Below are 16,750 nucleotides of genomic sequence, written 5' to 3' on the forward strand. Positions count from 1 at the left end.
TTTGTGATCTGCGCGGTTACTAGATTCTGGGAGACTCAGGTACCTCCTCCTCCTCCTCCTCCTCATCATCATCCCTTTTCCTCCACTTACCTGAAAAACAAATCAATCCGCCTAGGTCTGCCGCTGATCACTGTTTCGGGATAAAAACAAGTTAATATTTTTTTATTTGATATTTGTTCTTTTTCTCATAAAGAACAAAATCTGACTTCCTGCATCTTCATACTTGTGTCTTCCTTGTGTTGCAGGACATTTTAATGGTAATGTCAAGATGTTGTCATTCAAAAGCTGTAATAACCGCGAGGGCAGTGTTTTCCCAACCAGTAGATAACGGAGAAAAAAAAAGAATATTTCTGTGCTAAGCACTTCTGTCTTCAGTTATTTTAAAATTAGTTTTATTTCATTTTTCATGTTATTTTCTGTGTGGCTTGGTACGGTTTTGTTGGCTGGGTTCAATGATCTGCTTGTTTGTTTCATCGTATATTTGCATCTGTTAAGGATGTGGCTGTTAATTTGTAAACCTGATAGGGGTCATTTGCATTGGACAACATGAACCATCTGTTTCTAGAGTCTGCTGAAGATTGTTTCCAACAGGCAAGAAATTTAAAAATCGTCTCTTCAGTCTGTGCATTAGAATACATGTAGTCTCGTGATATTCGTAAGGGTACGCACAATCACACACACGTGCAAACCCAAGCAAACAAATACACATGCATGCGCGTGATGGGCGGCTCGAATCATCGAATGATATTTTTAACCGCAATCTCCAACATTGCATGGCATGCCATCCCAGCTTTATCTAGTTTCTAATGTTATAGAGTGATTTCCCTCGAGCCATATATCATTTTTATTTGTCTAATGGTGTTTCAGATTCAAAGTCGTTAAAGATCATGCAGTTTGGAGTGGCAAAAGTTTGTGGAAGAAGTAAACTTTGACAGTAATAAAAGTGAACGAAACGCAAAACCTGATGATTGGACATCGAAGGAAAACATGTTTCGAACAGCAAAAGACAAAACAATTCATGAATTTGCTGCAGAAAAATACTTAGAGGGGAAAACTACTAGCTTCAACTAGAAGATCTTTATCTTCAGCTCACATTTGATGATGATAAGGACAAGAAGGAGGGGCGAGACCACAGGAGAAAACACCCATGCAAGGTTATGATAGCAGTGTTTACAAGAATCTGACAGACAAGAACACACCCAAAACGAAATGTGCATTTCTTCAAGTTTTGGAATGGTCTGTCACACTTCCAATCCATTTCCACGGAAGGAAAAGAATAAAAGCCTCAATCTAGAAATATCCACAAAAGTTCACATATGTTCATATGGTACTGTATTTACTGTATTTATCTGTACATTGTCCATAGACAATTGTAAATTCTGGTTTAAAATATTATAAAACTTTTTTTGTTGGGGTTTTTTTTTAAACATGTTTCATGCATTCCAGCAATTATTACATGAGATTACACTTCGTTCAATTTATAACCATCCTGCGTGGTTATCGTGAAAATGGAACTTGATCAACCGATCCTTCCCCGATCTACCGTTTTTCCACCCTCTCCCCTTTATCTTAACGTCCTCCTTTTTGTCGTCAACTATAAACCTCTAAGGAAAATCTGTTGCTGCCGAGATGTGTATGCCATCAAGGTTTTAAGCAAAGCCTGGTCACACCAGCACCTGGTATTATTTACCTAGTAGAGTACAGATTTGCCTTCAATCAAAATATCTGTACTCCACCTAACCACTGAATCTGATCGACTGATTCCGTCAGTCTGTCCCGTGTGTAATTGTCCAGTCATAATAACATTTCGTAGGCGCAGCCGTGGCAAAACGAAAAGAAAATGAATAAAATAGCAAGATAAACAAACTAACCAATGGTTTAAAAAAATATTACTCGTTTTAGCACCGCGAACTATGTCATATGGTCACTGAATAGCGTCACACGAAACATTTTCTTACACATTATGTTTTATGCCTATCTATCAGCCTCGAAGGGGAGATCACTTTGTTGTGTCCTGTGAAGCCGGGAGGCTGCCTCCATCTCCAGCTGTGTGACTCGTGCAATTCCACCACTATCTTGCATATGTAACAATCAATCATCATCCTGAAAGCACAACAAAATACCGGATTTTATATAAAAGCGAGAGACCGAGGTTAAGCATATATGCGAACACTTCATGATTCTAGATCTAGAAGTTTAAATGCGATTCATGTTATTTATTATTTCCTACAAAAGATTTCCGACTAGTGAAGCAAATACTTTTGCGTTCTAAATAGATACAAGTTTGGTTACAAGTGCAAACAAGCAATACACTTATGGTAATTATATTGTTGATATCAAACGTCTCATTAAATTCCATTTTCGCGCTGCTCTTCTGGAAGTACGATTTTACTCTGGCTCGCCGAGACTGACCGCGGATCACTTCGCAAGACGCCGAGAGTGAGTCTCGGCATACAGACACCTATACACGTCCTTGATTTGAACTTCACAATTAACGGCGCTCTGGTAATAACAATGTCACACACAGATTTGTGTGATGTGGATGCCACCTCTAGTGGGGTCTCTCTTGAAACCACCATTACCAACTTGCCGGATGCAGTGATGAGCGATATCTTCCAGTATTTGTACTGGAAGGAAAAGATATTGGCAGTGGAAGCCTTCCCTGCATGGAACAGAATTCTCGACTCTTCTTTAGGCTGGAAGCATTTTGAAAATGACCGCGACTATGCAGACTCCTTCGATGCTCTCAAGTCCACCAACTACTTATCTGAAGAAATCACATGTATTGCACAGTATGGACAGTTCTTCACCCATGCTGTTATATGGCTAGACGACATTCTACACTTGATCAATCTGGCTGAGGAAACTGACTTTGCTCTGCTAGGGGCTTTAGAGACACACAGTTTTCGTCTAAAGTCACTGGTCATCTACCACCAACCCAACTTCTACACCGCAACCCTTACCGAGTGGGTTGTGCCCTACATCCAACTTCTGCAGAAGATGTTCAGATTCAGCCCCTCCCTGCAGCTCAGCCTCCGTCGCTTGCTCCTCTACACAGAGGAAGCTGGTGACCAGCTCCTTCACTTCTATCACACTCACAATCTGCTGCAGAAGGTGAGCAGAGGTACATAGTCAAAGTATGTTCTACAGATGTACAAAATGTTTGAGTTATTTTCACCAGTTTTCTTCAATTGTAATTGAGGCTGAGATAGTTTGATGTTTCCTATTGTGTTATAACAAGTTTAATGAGTGGTAGGAATTTGTTACCAACTAAATGCTGTCTCACAGCAAAAGAACAAGTCTGTCCATATAGTATAATTTGGGCACGCATCAACAAGACTATAACAAAAGTTTGTTTATAAGGGTAACAGAATAAGCAAAAGTTATGCTGTTTTACATCTAGCCTTCAATCTAAAGACAGGAAACACTACTTTGCTACAAAACAAAGGCATTAAAATAAGGGAAAATTAAACTTTAAAGAGAAAAAATTGGTTTATACATAAAGATGGGGTTGCTGTTGATTTTACATCAATTTGTGACTAACAGACAAGTAGCACTTGGTAAATGATAATTGTTTCCATGGTTAGTAATGGTGTTTACTATTAGGTGGAAGGTCTCTGCAAGTGATCAAAGGTTTTGATATAGGTTTTGGAGAAGTCCTGCTTTGAGCTAGTATAGACTGGATTCTGTTAGTTGGAGATGTAAAAAAAACTAAAAGGCTATTCCATAGAAGTGTGCCTTAAACTTACTAGAATGGTTCCCAAGTCCAGGGAGCAAGAATATCACAAGAATAGTGGTTTACATACTGTCATCTTCTGGAATAATGGGTTTCATTATTGAGGATAAATTTTGATAGTTTCTTGTTATACATAACAGTTTGTTACTTCATTGGCAGGTTATATACTGTGTTTTCCCTCCTGAGCGACAGGTTGCCTGCCTGGACTTTTGTTATGGACTGCGTATGGCAACTTCAGTGCGTCCTATAAACTATCTGGTCTACTGCACGTCGCTACGTGTGCTCAGATGCCCCATCGAATATCTGGACACCCAGATTTTGCAACAACTTGTAGAATTCAGCCTGCAGGAGCTGTATGTGATCAATGATGAGTTTACCCTTCGTCTGAATTATGTTGAGAAATCAACCATTGAATGGCATGCCCTGCAACTCATACCTGGGCGGAACCTAAAGGCAGGTTTCCACACTGGTCTTAATCAAATTCTTGTTTTTACAAATCTTCCTAACTTCTTTGTCAGATTTTAAAAGAACAAAGTCACCCCACAAAATCAGAAAGATCATGCTTTCTTTATCAGTTGCGCAGTGCACAGAAATGTGAATAATCCAGTAAATGATGTAGTGTTGTATAGTGAAGGTTGACTAGGCTCATTCAATGGACTACCAAGATGCACACGAGCTGATACAGCTCAGTACAAAATACAATTTCCTGATAACCTGTTATATTTTTGAGATGCAATCTTGCAACCATAAACATGTACTGAAAGAGATCACAAAACTCCGTAGATATACTTACACGTGTGCGGACTTTTCGCCGACGGACGTTTCGCCGCCGGACGTTTCGGAGCCGGACGTTTTGTCGACAGGACGTTTCGCCGCTGGACGTTTCGGAGTCGGACGTTTTGCCGACCGGCGTTTCGCCGCCGGACGTTTCGCCGCATTATGTCAGGGAGAGAGAGAGAGAGAGCTTACTTACTTCTCAAAGAATGAAAGTAACTACTAGATTACACAATAATTCTTTATTTCAAACAAATTTTACACACAGACTTCACAGACAGTTCACTTTGATTGTACCAGATTATGCGCAACAGCTTTGAGAAAAATCATTGATACAATCGCGAGAGAAATGTGTGAGCTAACGGTTCACATGAGGAGGGATAGTGAGAGAGAGTTCACTGATACATTGATACAATGGAGAGAGAAATGTGTGAGCTAAGGGGCGTCCCACACTTGACTTCGGCTAAAGGTCCCGCGTGAAATGCCGAAATGAAGTGCCCCGCGCCGAAACGTCCGGCGGCGAAACGTCGGTCGGCAAAAGGTCCAACTTCGAAACGTCCGGTGGCGAAACGTCCGGTCCGCAAAACGTCCGGCTCCGAAACGTCCGGCGGCGAAACATCCGTCGGCGAAAAGTCCGTGTACCATACTTACATCATTGACCATTTAAACTACAGCCAGTAGGAGATACAAACTAGGACATACAAAACTCCATGCATATGACACAATGTGTAAGATAAGAAATGCTTTGAAGTTGGAGGTAAATCTACAGTAATTATGACCTCTTTCCATGCATGACAAGTTGTGTGCTTGTATCTATTATAACAGAACAAGAGTATTTACACAGATTTAGGGAAATAACATCTTGTGATGTTTAAGTTCTATGCTGAGCTCGACATTTTTATTTTTAGAGCTTGGTATTGTTTGACAACAGAACTTGAACATCCACACTGTCTTAAAGTAGTTACTGTCTGTTTCAGGTGCACTATGTGTTCAGGAAGACGTCAGTGGACATGTGCCCAAATCCGTACGCGCGCAGCTTGGTATTTGACAATATTCGTTCCAGCATCTCTAGGGCACTCTTGCGGTCTGTAGCCGATACATATGGAGACAAACTAGAACACATTGCCTTCATGCATACCATCTATAATCCTCCTGTGCCTTTCTCAGATTTGGAGGACCTGCCTACTACCATCCAGGTAAACAATGTGCATTATATTACTTGTGTTTGGCATAAGAGAACTTGACATAATTGTCCTAAAAGAAATGATAATGAAAAAATATTTGTTTTTACAGCACATATTGCTAGATACTTAACAAGTTGGGACCAATTGTACAGTGTTACCTCACAGACCTGAAGCTGAAGCTAAAAGCAAAGCGACTCTCAAACACTCCCTTCAAACATCCACTTTGATTTAGAGAAGCTTCAAGACCCAAACGTTACAGAAGTCTTCAAGACAGGAAGTTGCAGGAAAATTTGCCATGCTGAACCTGGTGGACTGTCATGTAGACACCCTCTCTGGATACATCAAAGAGGTGTTAATGTCAACAGCCCAGGAGGTTATAAGGTGACATAGGAATAAGAAACAGCCATGGATAATGAACGACACCCTAGATCTCTGTGACCAAAGAATGACCGTGAAGAGGAAAAAGAAAAGTAAAACCGGAGCAGCTTCCAAATACAAAGAGGCGAACTTTGCCTTCAAGAAAGGAATGAAGGCAGCTAGGGAGAAGTGAATCGAGAGCCAATGCCAGGCCATAGAGGATGGAATGGCACAAGGTGACAGTAAGAAGGCCTACCAACTTGTAAAGACCCTCACTAAGACAGATCAGCACAAGACCTCAGGCATCAAATACAGCAATGGCAACCTGACAGAAACCAATGCTGTTCTAAACCGATGGACTGAGTACTGCAAGAATGTGTACAACTTCCAGCTGAAGACCAACACCAACATCCTCCAAAACAACCAGGCAAAGGTGAACCTGCAAACCTACCAGTTCTAGGGGAAAGATCAAAAGAGCTGTGCATAGTCTGAAGGGAAGAAAGTTGCCAGGCATTGATAATGTGCCAGCTGAATTGCTCAAGAAGCGTGGGGAAGAAACTACAAAGGCGCTGACTGTCATGTGCCAAAGAGTCTGGGAAGGCAGGGCCCAAAGAATGGGTGCAGTCACTAATCATACCCCTACCCCGCAAACAATATGGACAAAAACACCAGCCTAGTCTTCTGGATGAGACTGTTCTTGAAGAATTAGGCCACAGAATGGATCCGAGAGTTCTGACGAGAGATATTGCTGAGTCGTGTTCATCTAGCAGGGTAGATTTCTCAGTGAATGGAATGATTCTATTAAAGAAGATTGTCCACATGGTAATCCATCAAAGATGTGTGCTTTCTCGTCCTGTTCCCTGTGTACACTGAGTTTACTATTAACACTGCTCGAAAACTTGTGAAACATGCAGTCAACATGGCCTAGGTGGTCTACTTCACAGCTGAAGTCTCTGACTGAGTACCTCGCCTGCACGAGGGAACTGGAGAACTGGGGTTTGGTCACAGCTTGTAATGAAAATAGAATAAGGGTTTTTATCCAGATTTGGGTGGTTGACATCTTGTACTGAGCTCAGTCATTTGAAAGCAATTTTGCATCTGGCTTTTAAATAACAATTTTCCATATTCAGAAAAAAATTAGTTGCATGATAGCACAGGGCTTCTGTAATACAAATCCTGGAACCCCTTGAAGAAGCAATGCTAATTCATTAAAACTTTTTGAACTAGTCTTCCTCTAGCCAAAACTGGATGTTTACAGTACACAGAGCCTAGACTGAAGTGTGCAGAATGTGTTAGTTAACCTCATCATTTATCTGTTTTACAGCACATGGTGACTAAAGTGTGTGCAGACTGTGCTGCTAAACCTCCTCATTTATCTATGTTCACAGTACATGGCATCTAGACTGGAGTGTGTGCACACTGTGCTGCTTAACCTCTTCATCCCAAAAGATGCACTTATCACCCTGGCTCGACATGCCCCAGCTCTCAAGACGCTGCTGGTCTATGAACATAAAATTATGTTTGACAGACATGCAGTCAACACAGTTGAGGAAACAGAGGAACTGAAAAGCATAATTTCTGAGGCACTTGGATATTCCTGGAAACCTATGAAAGAAGATGACAATTTTTATAAACTATCTGGCTATAAGCAGAGACTGCTGTTTCAGAATTATTTTCGCGTGTTCAATGGTTTCCTCTGAACATAGCAGACATCTGTCAGTCACAAACCAGACCTGGCCCCCATGCTGTTTTCAAAGTCTAATAATAAAAGACAAACTCTTTAAAAGTTTGTTTATTTTCAACTGATAAAAAGGAATTGACATCTGAGAACCATGACTCATTACTCACACAAAGAACTACAGTGTAATTGCTGTCAATAATGAACACTACAGATTAATCTGTTTACCTGACACACATAAGCCCACCCACCAACACACCTCTGCCATCTGCATGCAGAATATTCCCCCACATAGCAACAACAATAAGCATGCGCTGAGCTACAGTTTCAAACATAAAATATCAAGTATTTCAATATGGAGAAAATATTTTATCTCAACTAAATTCTCTGCCTATAAATAATGGTAATACCAACCAGTGCATTCAATTTAAAATCTAAAATGAATTTGTTTTAAATAGAACTTTTGACTTGAATGGGCACTTAAGTAGAAAAATATGGCAGAAAATTTCTTTTGACATCTGTGAAGGGCAATTTTACTTAATTTCTTGGGAAATGCACATAAAAAATGGAGTGCAAGGCCACTTCCTCCTCATTTGAACAGGAAGCTGAAACAAAAGAGAAAATCCTTGAAATGGAAGAAACTATCTTACAATCATACACGATTTTTTTTTACCCAAATAGGCTTCTGTATTTCACTGTGTTTACAATAAACCAATTGGCAGATTATGTAAACTAAAACTTATTTATTTCCAGTTTACTATTGACACTAAACAAGTTTTTACTTTCAAGCTGAGGTGCAGGCATCGGGAACACACCTAATACAGTGCATGAGAAAGCAAGGAAGGCCCCCTTCAAAGGACACCAGGAAAAACTTTTTGCACCAGTCAAGTGGTGCAAGTTTGATTTGGCCATGTGACCTGGCCCCACACTCTGAGTCTAAAGCTAGTTCACACAGGACCTACTGACCACCGCTCCAGACAGGCCTTAGCGTCAAGATTTGTCCTTAATCTCTCTAGCCTTTCATGTTTCAATTCTTGAAATAGACCAGTCTCTATTCTCTCTATCGCGCACACATAGATCTGTACACACGCACACACTCTGTCATTTGCAATTAACAATAGTTAAAAATAAAGTTAATTACGTCCTATAGTTTGGTGTAGTCACATTAAACGACTTTTGAATGGGGCAGTGCAATGAATGAATGAGACGCGGATGTAGAAGCCTGTTTTTTACTAACTTCAATCGATCTGCAACTGAATTGCCCTCTGGGATAAATAAAGTATTATCTTATCTTAAACTCCGAGGTTTGATTGATCCCAACTCGAACCTTCGACTTCAATTAAAAACAAACAATTAACCCTCCCCCATCTCGCCCACTTCAGGGGAACTAACTACTTCACAGTCCTTTGGCAGTTCCGTGGCGCGGAAATATAATCTTACAGACTTTACTACATTCTAGCTGGTATCTGTTCAGTTTGGTAAGTAGATGCAGCTGTTTTGTCACATTAATGTAAGAAAAGTGTTGCTTACATTATTACCGCATAAATTGGACATATACATGGTAATGAAAAATGGTTTGATGCTTAGGACGCCGCATGTGTGGATGCTCGAGTCATGTCCCCAGATGTGAGAAAAAAACAAATAGAGATTTCAGGGAAATTTAAAGGATAATGGATAGGTACGTGTATTTACTAGAAGACATATGGTAGAAAGAGAACTAGTGTGCATACTTTCATGACACCCAAGTCTGGATTGGTAATGCATAAAGATATTTTTAGGCCATTAAATTCTATAGTTGATGTTTTTATTTTAATGATATTTGAAATCAGAGTCAAATCTCCAGTGTAAAATAACAAAAATTGGTGTCTTGAAGAAATTCCCGAAAAAAGTATATACAAGTTTCAGGTAATAAGGGAATGCACTACATCTTTTTAGAAAGAGTGTTAGGTAAGAACCTCAGTGTTCATTAGTATACATATACCATTTTTCATGCTGTATATTCTTTGTAAGCACCTTAGTGTTTCAGTGCACACAATACATTATACAGTGGGCTGTTGATGCAGCCATAGTACATAAAAGCATCTTATATTTTACTTTCATATTGAAAATTTATATTTTTTCATGTTTTTTCTTTTGTAACATGTATTTTTGGAATATGTTATTAAACTGTAGACTGATCCAATTTGAAGTTTGGGCACTCTAATGACATAAACGCAAACTTCATATTCCTTTATTTTTATAACCCATCAGTTTTAGGGATAGGTTTTGAAAGGTGTTGGTTCAGATGCTCACATTTTAAAGTTTAGATTTGGTGAAGTCTGAATAATTGTAGTTAAAATTTTTTTGTTGTTATACTCGTCATTAAATATGTTCTTCAGACAAGTCTTGCTTCTGTTTCAGATTCGTGTTTTTCGGCCTCCAAATTACTCAGGAACCTTGGCACTTGCTCTGTTGTTTTCACTTATTGGTCGCCTGCTGTATTTGAAATGAAACAACTTGGAGTTTCTGTACAACAAAACATCTTGGGGCATTTTTGCTTTGGTATGCTAGATACAACAATAAGCTTTAAATCTCTTTTTTTGTTTAGTTCTGGAGTTTTGATAAATTCTTTATAAAATTTTACAGTTGTAAATTTAGTAAAATATTTCAGAGAAGCCCATGTTATACTACTGAGAAGGCCTGTATTTAGTCCTGTGGACCACAGGTTTTGATCAGGCTGCATACTACGCATGAGTAATCTGGCCCACATTTATGTTAAATATTCTAGTACTAAATATGCATAATACTGAAAGCAGAAATATTTTACACGAGAAGTGAAATTCATGTGGTGCATGGAGATTACCTCCCTTTCCTAGGTGGCGATGGAAGGGGGTGGGGGGGAACAGCAGAAAGGCCTTGTAGAATGTCTTTATCATGTGCAGTGCTTTGTTCCCTCATTGCTGCACCCCCTTCCTCTCCTGCACCTTGGTCATGCAAGCGGCTGTAGTTGGGTGACAGCTTCTGAAACTGAATATATAGTACTGAGTATAGCAACAAAAAAATCAAGTACTTTCACTGATTATTCGTGGTACAGCAGTAAAAGTCTCAGGTGCTACTAGGTGAGAGGGGTTTCCTCCTTCCCCTCCACAAAGCTTGACTTGTCATAGGTGACAGATCCTGCTTAGCAGAGCAGCATCCCCTCACCAGGGGTCTGGTTGCCATGAGAGGACTTGCTCTGACCACCTTCAGTTCAGAAGAAGAAAGGACTCGGTACTCAAATACCCCTCCTCACCCCCATGCTATAGGTCACTACAGGTTGTCCAGTGCTGGACACTTTTACATTTAAGCAGAAATGTGTTACTACATATTTGAAAGCTAGACATTAGTTATGAGTGGGCTAGACTTAGTAAACAGGTATAAATAATGTAAATAAATCCATTTTAAGTTAATGTACCGCTCTATGTGAGACTGCATGGAAACTTGTGTATTGTGAAATGAATGGAATAAGCATCATTTCTGAATGAATGGTAAATTAAGTATGTGTTATTGTGCACATTAGAATCACATGTATAATTGTCTCAGACACATGTACATAAGTAGTTGTGGAACACAGCAGACATTGTGTGACAGAGAAGTCATTCAATCCGGAGCAGAATGATGCACTGTAAGGAATGCACTTTTCGAACATTCGTGGTCTGTTGTGGATTCCAAGGTCAGCTAAGTGCTGGTGGATAGGAGATGGAAAGAGGAGAACACTGTGAGGAACTAGATTAAGTAGCACTTCCAAGGAGTGAAAGCTAAAATTTGAGTTGACAATTTTTCTTGGGAACTTCTGTCATCATCTCTGGGGCAACAAAGAGAAACAGATTGATTGCACTAGGGATTTAGCAGCTGTGATTAAATGATGGTCCAACCACAGTGGTTAGTTATGTAAAGTATGAGTCTGGTTGCACACAAAAACAGGATTTCTAAAATGTCTGTCCAGACTACAGCATGGTTGTGGCTTGCAACAGTTAGCAATACAGTAGAAGATGGCATCCTACTGCTTGTGCATAAACACATTTCTCATTAGGTTTTTGTGCAATTTTGTTTTGCCATTATCAAAGAAATATGTATTTTCCATAAGAATTTGTCAGGTCATAATGGTATTACTAATTGTATATGAACATTGTTCTGCTTAACCCTCTAACGGCTGCTAGGGTCCATAAGGACCCCAACCAAACTTTCACTATTTTAAAAAATCGAGCCATTTATCTCAACATTTTGAATTTTCTTTACTTTTACACTTTAGTGGTGGACTCATCATAGATGAAATGAATTTTCAAATCTCTGCCAAAAAACACCACAAATTAAAAATCTACCATAAACCACTAGTGGTGTCCGTTTGGACCCCGGGTATAAATGCCACATGCTTAAGGATGAATTCCAAGAAATAAACATCGCGTTATCCAGATTTTTCCCCTCGCCTTCTCTTTGTGTGCCTGACCTAATGGTACTTTTTATCTCTGTGTCAAATTACAGTGCCCCTTTAGAACCATTTTTGATGTTTATTTCCCCTATTTCTTCAGTCGAAAGAAAATGCTTTGCATAGTGGAGGACCCTACAAAAGTTGCTTGCTTATTATATGATGATAACAGTAGCAATTTGTGACATCACTATAAAATGGATGAACAAGGAGGGCAACAACTGAAAGAAGATGACTAACACCGAATTTAAGTGTTTTATGGGTGTACTGATTATGGCTGGTGTCTATAAAGCTCAGGATGAACTAAGAGAACAACCATGGAGCAAGAAGCACAGGAGAGCTATTTTTCCAAAAGCAATGCTCAAATCTAGATTTGTGCAATTGGGGAGAGTGCCTCGATTTGATGCTGCTGCTGACCATGTTAAAGGCGACCCGATGAAAAGCTGTCACCAATCTCTGAAATATTTGATGTTTCATAGATAACTTGAAAGAATGTTACTTACACTCAGAAAATGTGACTGTTGATGAAACAATCAGTCATCTCTAGGGGCGGATGTCCTTTCAAACAATACATTCCCAGCATGCCAGTGAAATATGGTATAAAAAAATCTGGGTCTGCTGTGAAAGCACGTCTTATGTTTTGAGTTGCCAAGTACACATGACAGAAATTTATTTGTGATGTTAGTAGTGCAGATGGAATTCTTGTTTTGCTGTTTTTATTTATTTAAATATTTTTTGGAAAACTCTGGTTATCAGTTTTTAACTGGGTGCGCAGTATGTTAATTTAGGTATTGAATCTACCGTTTAAATGTTTTACAAGTATTTGTAGAGAGCTTTTTCATTTCTTCTACTTTTTTTTCAGGCTATAACATTTGCCATGACTTCAGGTCAGATGTGGAACCACATCCATGGCCCACCACTGATGCACAGAAACCCGAACTCTGGACAGATGGTCAGTGCCTTGCTGCTATACCACATAATGCTGCTGATCACAATCAAGAGTATTGCCCCATGTACTAGCTGCATCTTCATTCATCTTGAGTGTAATGCTAGGAGCAGTGACCCACATACAAATATCATCTTCAGTCAATGTACTGCTAGGATCTGCAAATTATAAATGGCGTACACAGGCATAAAGCCTTCTTTTTTACTTTGATGTTTGTATCTCATATCTCTCACTGTAATATGACCCTTGGTACTGACATGGTATTAAACAACAACTAAATTAGCCTTCCATCTATCAACTTTTCAAGCTCTTAGTAGATCTGTGATCTCACTTTGGTGTTAAAAAAACCAACTCCAAAAGCCCCCTTACCCTGCATTGATGGTAGAACTTCAAAACAGTTCAAGACCCAGACTAACGATGATGATGATGATGATAACAATTGCAAACACTGATGCTTTTTGCAAATTATGTCAAAAGTTGCACTTCGCCAAGTAGTCTTTATATATTTGTCCTGTCCTCATTCCAGCTACTTTAGCTACTGATTTTTCATTGCTTGATGGATTTTTTTCTTAGCCTCCTTTTCTTTATTTTTCTGCATCAGAGTTTTCTTAAGGAGAATTTGTAGATCTGTAATCAGTCTACATTCATGGTGGCTACAGATTTTGTATAATAGTTGGCTGGCCTGGAAGCAAAATGAGAGACAACCATTTTTCAAAGTATGGCAGTGAGATTCGACAGTAAAGGGAATAAAAGGATATTTGGACGGGGTGTTGAGGGGGTAAAAATGATCTACATTCTGCTTTTAGTGTTTATTTCTCCTCTTTCTTCAGTTGAGAAAATGCCTTGCACAGTGGAGGGCCCTATGAATAGATGAGTCGCATTATAATCTTATTGTGGATTTGAAGAGATCTGCAAGAATGAATTTGATGTAATATTTTGTGGCTGTAAATAACACGAAGTGAATATAAGCCCTTATGTAGAAAAGTTTAAGAGCATATAAGGGCCAGTAAAGTTCCTCCAAATCCTGTCGATGCTAAAATGAATAATACAGAATATCATGACATTAGCTTTTATTTATATATCTGGGTGTGTTTCTGTGCTCGTATTCATGCTTTGTGTTGCTGTGTATGTATGTGGTTAGTTTCTGGGTATGTATACATCTGCTTGTTTATTTCAGCACTACATTCATGGCAGCAGTCAAGGTGAGTTCATCATGAAGACCTACATCATCATGTAGCTCTGTATCCTTATTGGCTAGACTTTTTCTTTTCCATCGTGCTGTAGGCAGAACTGTCAGATATTCCTGTAGAAACCAGTAGCTACCAATCAGACCATTAGCCTTACTTGATGCAAGTTCGATGTTGACCGATTTTCTTTACAGTTGGTGAAGTTTGTTTTTTTATTATTGCTGCTATCAGGTAAACATTAGACCAAGAAACCTATACATTTTGGAAAGGAGAAAGTTTGAACTTAGCAATAAAAGTAATGAAAATTGCCTTCCCCTGCAAAGCCACAAATCATGGCCCATCATGCCCAAAGGGTTCACATAGGTAATAGACTACCTTTGCTTTAAATTAGCCTTAGTTGCTGGCTTGGCATGAAACATGTTCCCACTTCCACCCACAAAACGTTGGATGTCAATACGATCCGCATTTTATACATACCTGCTGCTGGTATCAGAATATTGTGGTCACTTTGAATACCTACATTTCAGACAAGTCTTTCAGATCTGCCCTCAGCCATAATACCTTCCTTGACTAGATTTAGGTGTAGCTGTTGTTGTCGGCTTTATACTGCTAAATGAGGCAAGTTCTCTCAAGGGTGACCCAGGAAAAAGGAGTGAGTACCACATTCAGGATTGGTTTTCACCACAGAAGAAAATAACGCTTGTAATGCTTACAAACTTATGTTGGAAAGGGATCTTGTTTAATGGTCAAGTTATTTTATTCAGTCTTTTCTTTGTTTATGCATAGTTATGGCACTGGTGGGATTAGGATGTGTGGCAGTTTTCTTCAGCTTCCTGCTGTCTTCTTCAGGTCCAAATACCAGGGATATCCTTACAGGTTAGTTGCTTATTATAAGCCATGCTCAGAAGAGGGAAAATCAAGAAATTGACCAGAATTAGGGTTGCATATGAAAGAGGAGCCATTTCTTGAATGCTGCATATCAATGATTCAAAAACTCTACAGTACTGCATGCTCTTCTTAGTGAACCACTCGCTCCTTTGTACTGCAACACATGTTCCGCTAAGTCTGAATATGTTCATGATGTTTGGTTCCATTGTGTTGAAACAGATGGCTCAGTGGGAAATAACTAGGACTGTAGTTTACACAGGTTTTCTTTATTTGATAACATTAAAACGATTTAAAAGCTTTCTTTAACAGTTTCAACCTTTTTTGCTATTTTGTGGCTGCTTTTGGTGACCCTTTTCAGTTTAGAGATTTAGAAAGCACTACCATAATAAACTTTTTTTTTCTTACTTTATAAATCATTTTTGTCATTCATGGCATTATTTTTTTTTAATTTTTCCTGTGAACGATTTTCTGCTTATTTTTAAAAATAAACATGTTAACAAGCAGGCAGATGACTTCCTCTTTACACAATTATATCACGGTTTTAAAAATGCTGTTTTAAAATTAACTTGTCATGTTTGATTCAGTTGTGGTCATTTGGACTTTTTGAAAACCATATAAAACTTCAGATTGGTTTATTTCAAAAAATTGAAACATGAAAGGCTAGACAGATTAAGGAGAAATCTCAGGCCATTCTGGAGCGGTGGTCAGCAGGTCCTGTGTGAACTAGCTTCAGAGTGTGGGGCCAGGTCACATGGCCAAATCAAACTTGCACCACTTGACTGGTGCCAAAGGTTTTTCCTGGTGTCCTTTGAAGGGGCCTTCCTTGCTTTCTCATGCACTGTATTAGGTGTGTTCACAATGCCTGCACCTCAGCTTGAAAGTAAAAACTTGTTTAGTGTCAATAGTAAACTGGAAATAAATAAGTTTTAGTTTACATAATCTGCCGATTGGTTTATTGTAAACACAGTGAAATACAGAAGCTTACTGGGGTAAAAAAAATCGTGTATGATTTAAGATATAGTTTCTTCCATTTCAAGGATTTTCTCTTTTGTTTCAGCTTCCTGTTCAAATGAGGAGAAAGTGACCTTGAAATCTACTTTTTATATGTGCATTTCCCAAGAAATTTAGTGAAATTGCCCTTCACAGATGTCAAAAGAAATTTTCTGCCATATTTTTCCACTTAAGTGCCCAATCAAGTTTTTACTTTAAAAAAATTCTTTTCGATTTTAAATTGAATACACTGGTTGGTATTACCATTATTTATAGGCAGAGAATTTAGTTGAGATAAAATATTTTCTCCATATTGAAATACTTGATATTTTATAGTTGAAACTGTAGCTCAGGGCCTGTTTATTGCTGTTGCTAGGTGGAGTATTCTGCTTGCAGATGGCAGAGGTGTGTTGGTGGGTGGGCTTATGTGTGTCAGGTAAACAGATTAATCTATAGTGTTCATTGTTGACAGCAATTACACTGCAGTTGTTTGTGTGAGTAATGAGTTATGGTTCTCCGATGCCAAGTCCTTTTTATCAGTTGAAAATAAACAAACTTTTAAAGAG

At 38.9% G+C, this 16,750-nt stretch overlaps 3 protein-coding genes across 3 annotated transcripts; all 3 read left to right on the forward strand.

The window, feature by feature from the left end:
- Nucleotides 1-2,424: 2,424 nt before the first annotated feature.
- On the forward strand, nucleotides 2,425-4,261 carry LOC112575708. Its single transcript, XM_025257695.1, has 2 exons — nucleotides 2,425-3,114; nucleotides 3,929-4,261. The coding sequence occupies exons 1-2, from the start codon at nucleotides 2,515-2,517 to the stop codon at nucleotides 4,259-4,261; spliced, it is 933 nt and encodes a 310-aa protein (XP_025113480.1). The 5' UTR covers nucleotides 2,425-2,514.
- Nucleotides 4,262-5,493: 1,232 nt separating this feature from the next.
- On the forward strand, nucleotides 5,494-7,784 carry LOC112576177. Its single transcript, XM_025258453.1, has 2 exons — nucleotides 5,494-5,706; nucleotides 7,440-7,784. The coding sequence occupies exons 1-2, from the start codon at nucleotides 5,521-5,523 to the stop codon at nucleotides 7,749-7,751; spliced, it is 498 nt and encodes a 165-aa protein (XP_025114238.1). The 5' UTR covers nucleotides 5,494-5,520; the 3' UTR covers nucleotides 7,752-7,784.
- Nucleotides 7,785-9,343: 1,559 nt separating this feature from the next.
- LOC112575709 (tumor suppressor candidate 3-like) lies at nucleotides 9,344-16,750 on the forward strand. Its single transcript, XM_025257696.1, is given in 7 exon segments — nucleotides 9,344-9,355; nucleotides 10,130-10,270; nucleotides 13,036-13,125; nucleotides 14,297-14,360; nucleotides 14,887-14,962; nucleotides 15,093-15,182; nucleotides 16,252-16,750. Coding segments are annotated over 7 exon segments (489 nt in total). The 3' UTR covers nucleotides 16,268-16,750.

The sequence above is a fragment of the Pomacea canaliculata genome, linkage group LG11, assembly GCF_003073045.1.
Source record: "Pomacea canaliculata isolate SZHN2017 linkage group LG11, ASM307304v1, whole genome shotgun sequence".
Classification (NCBI taxonomy): domain Eukaryota; kingdom Metazoa; phylum Mollusca; class Gastropoda; order Architaenioglossa; family Ampullariidae; genus Pomacea; species Pomacea canaliculata.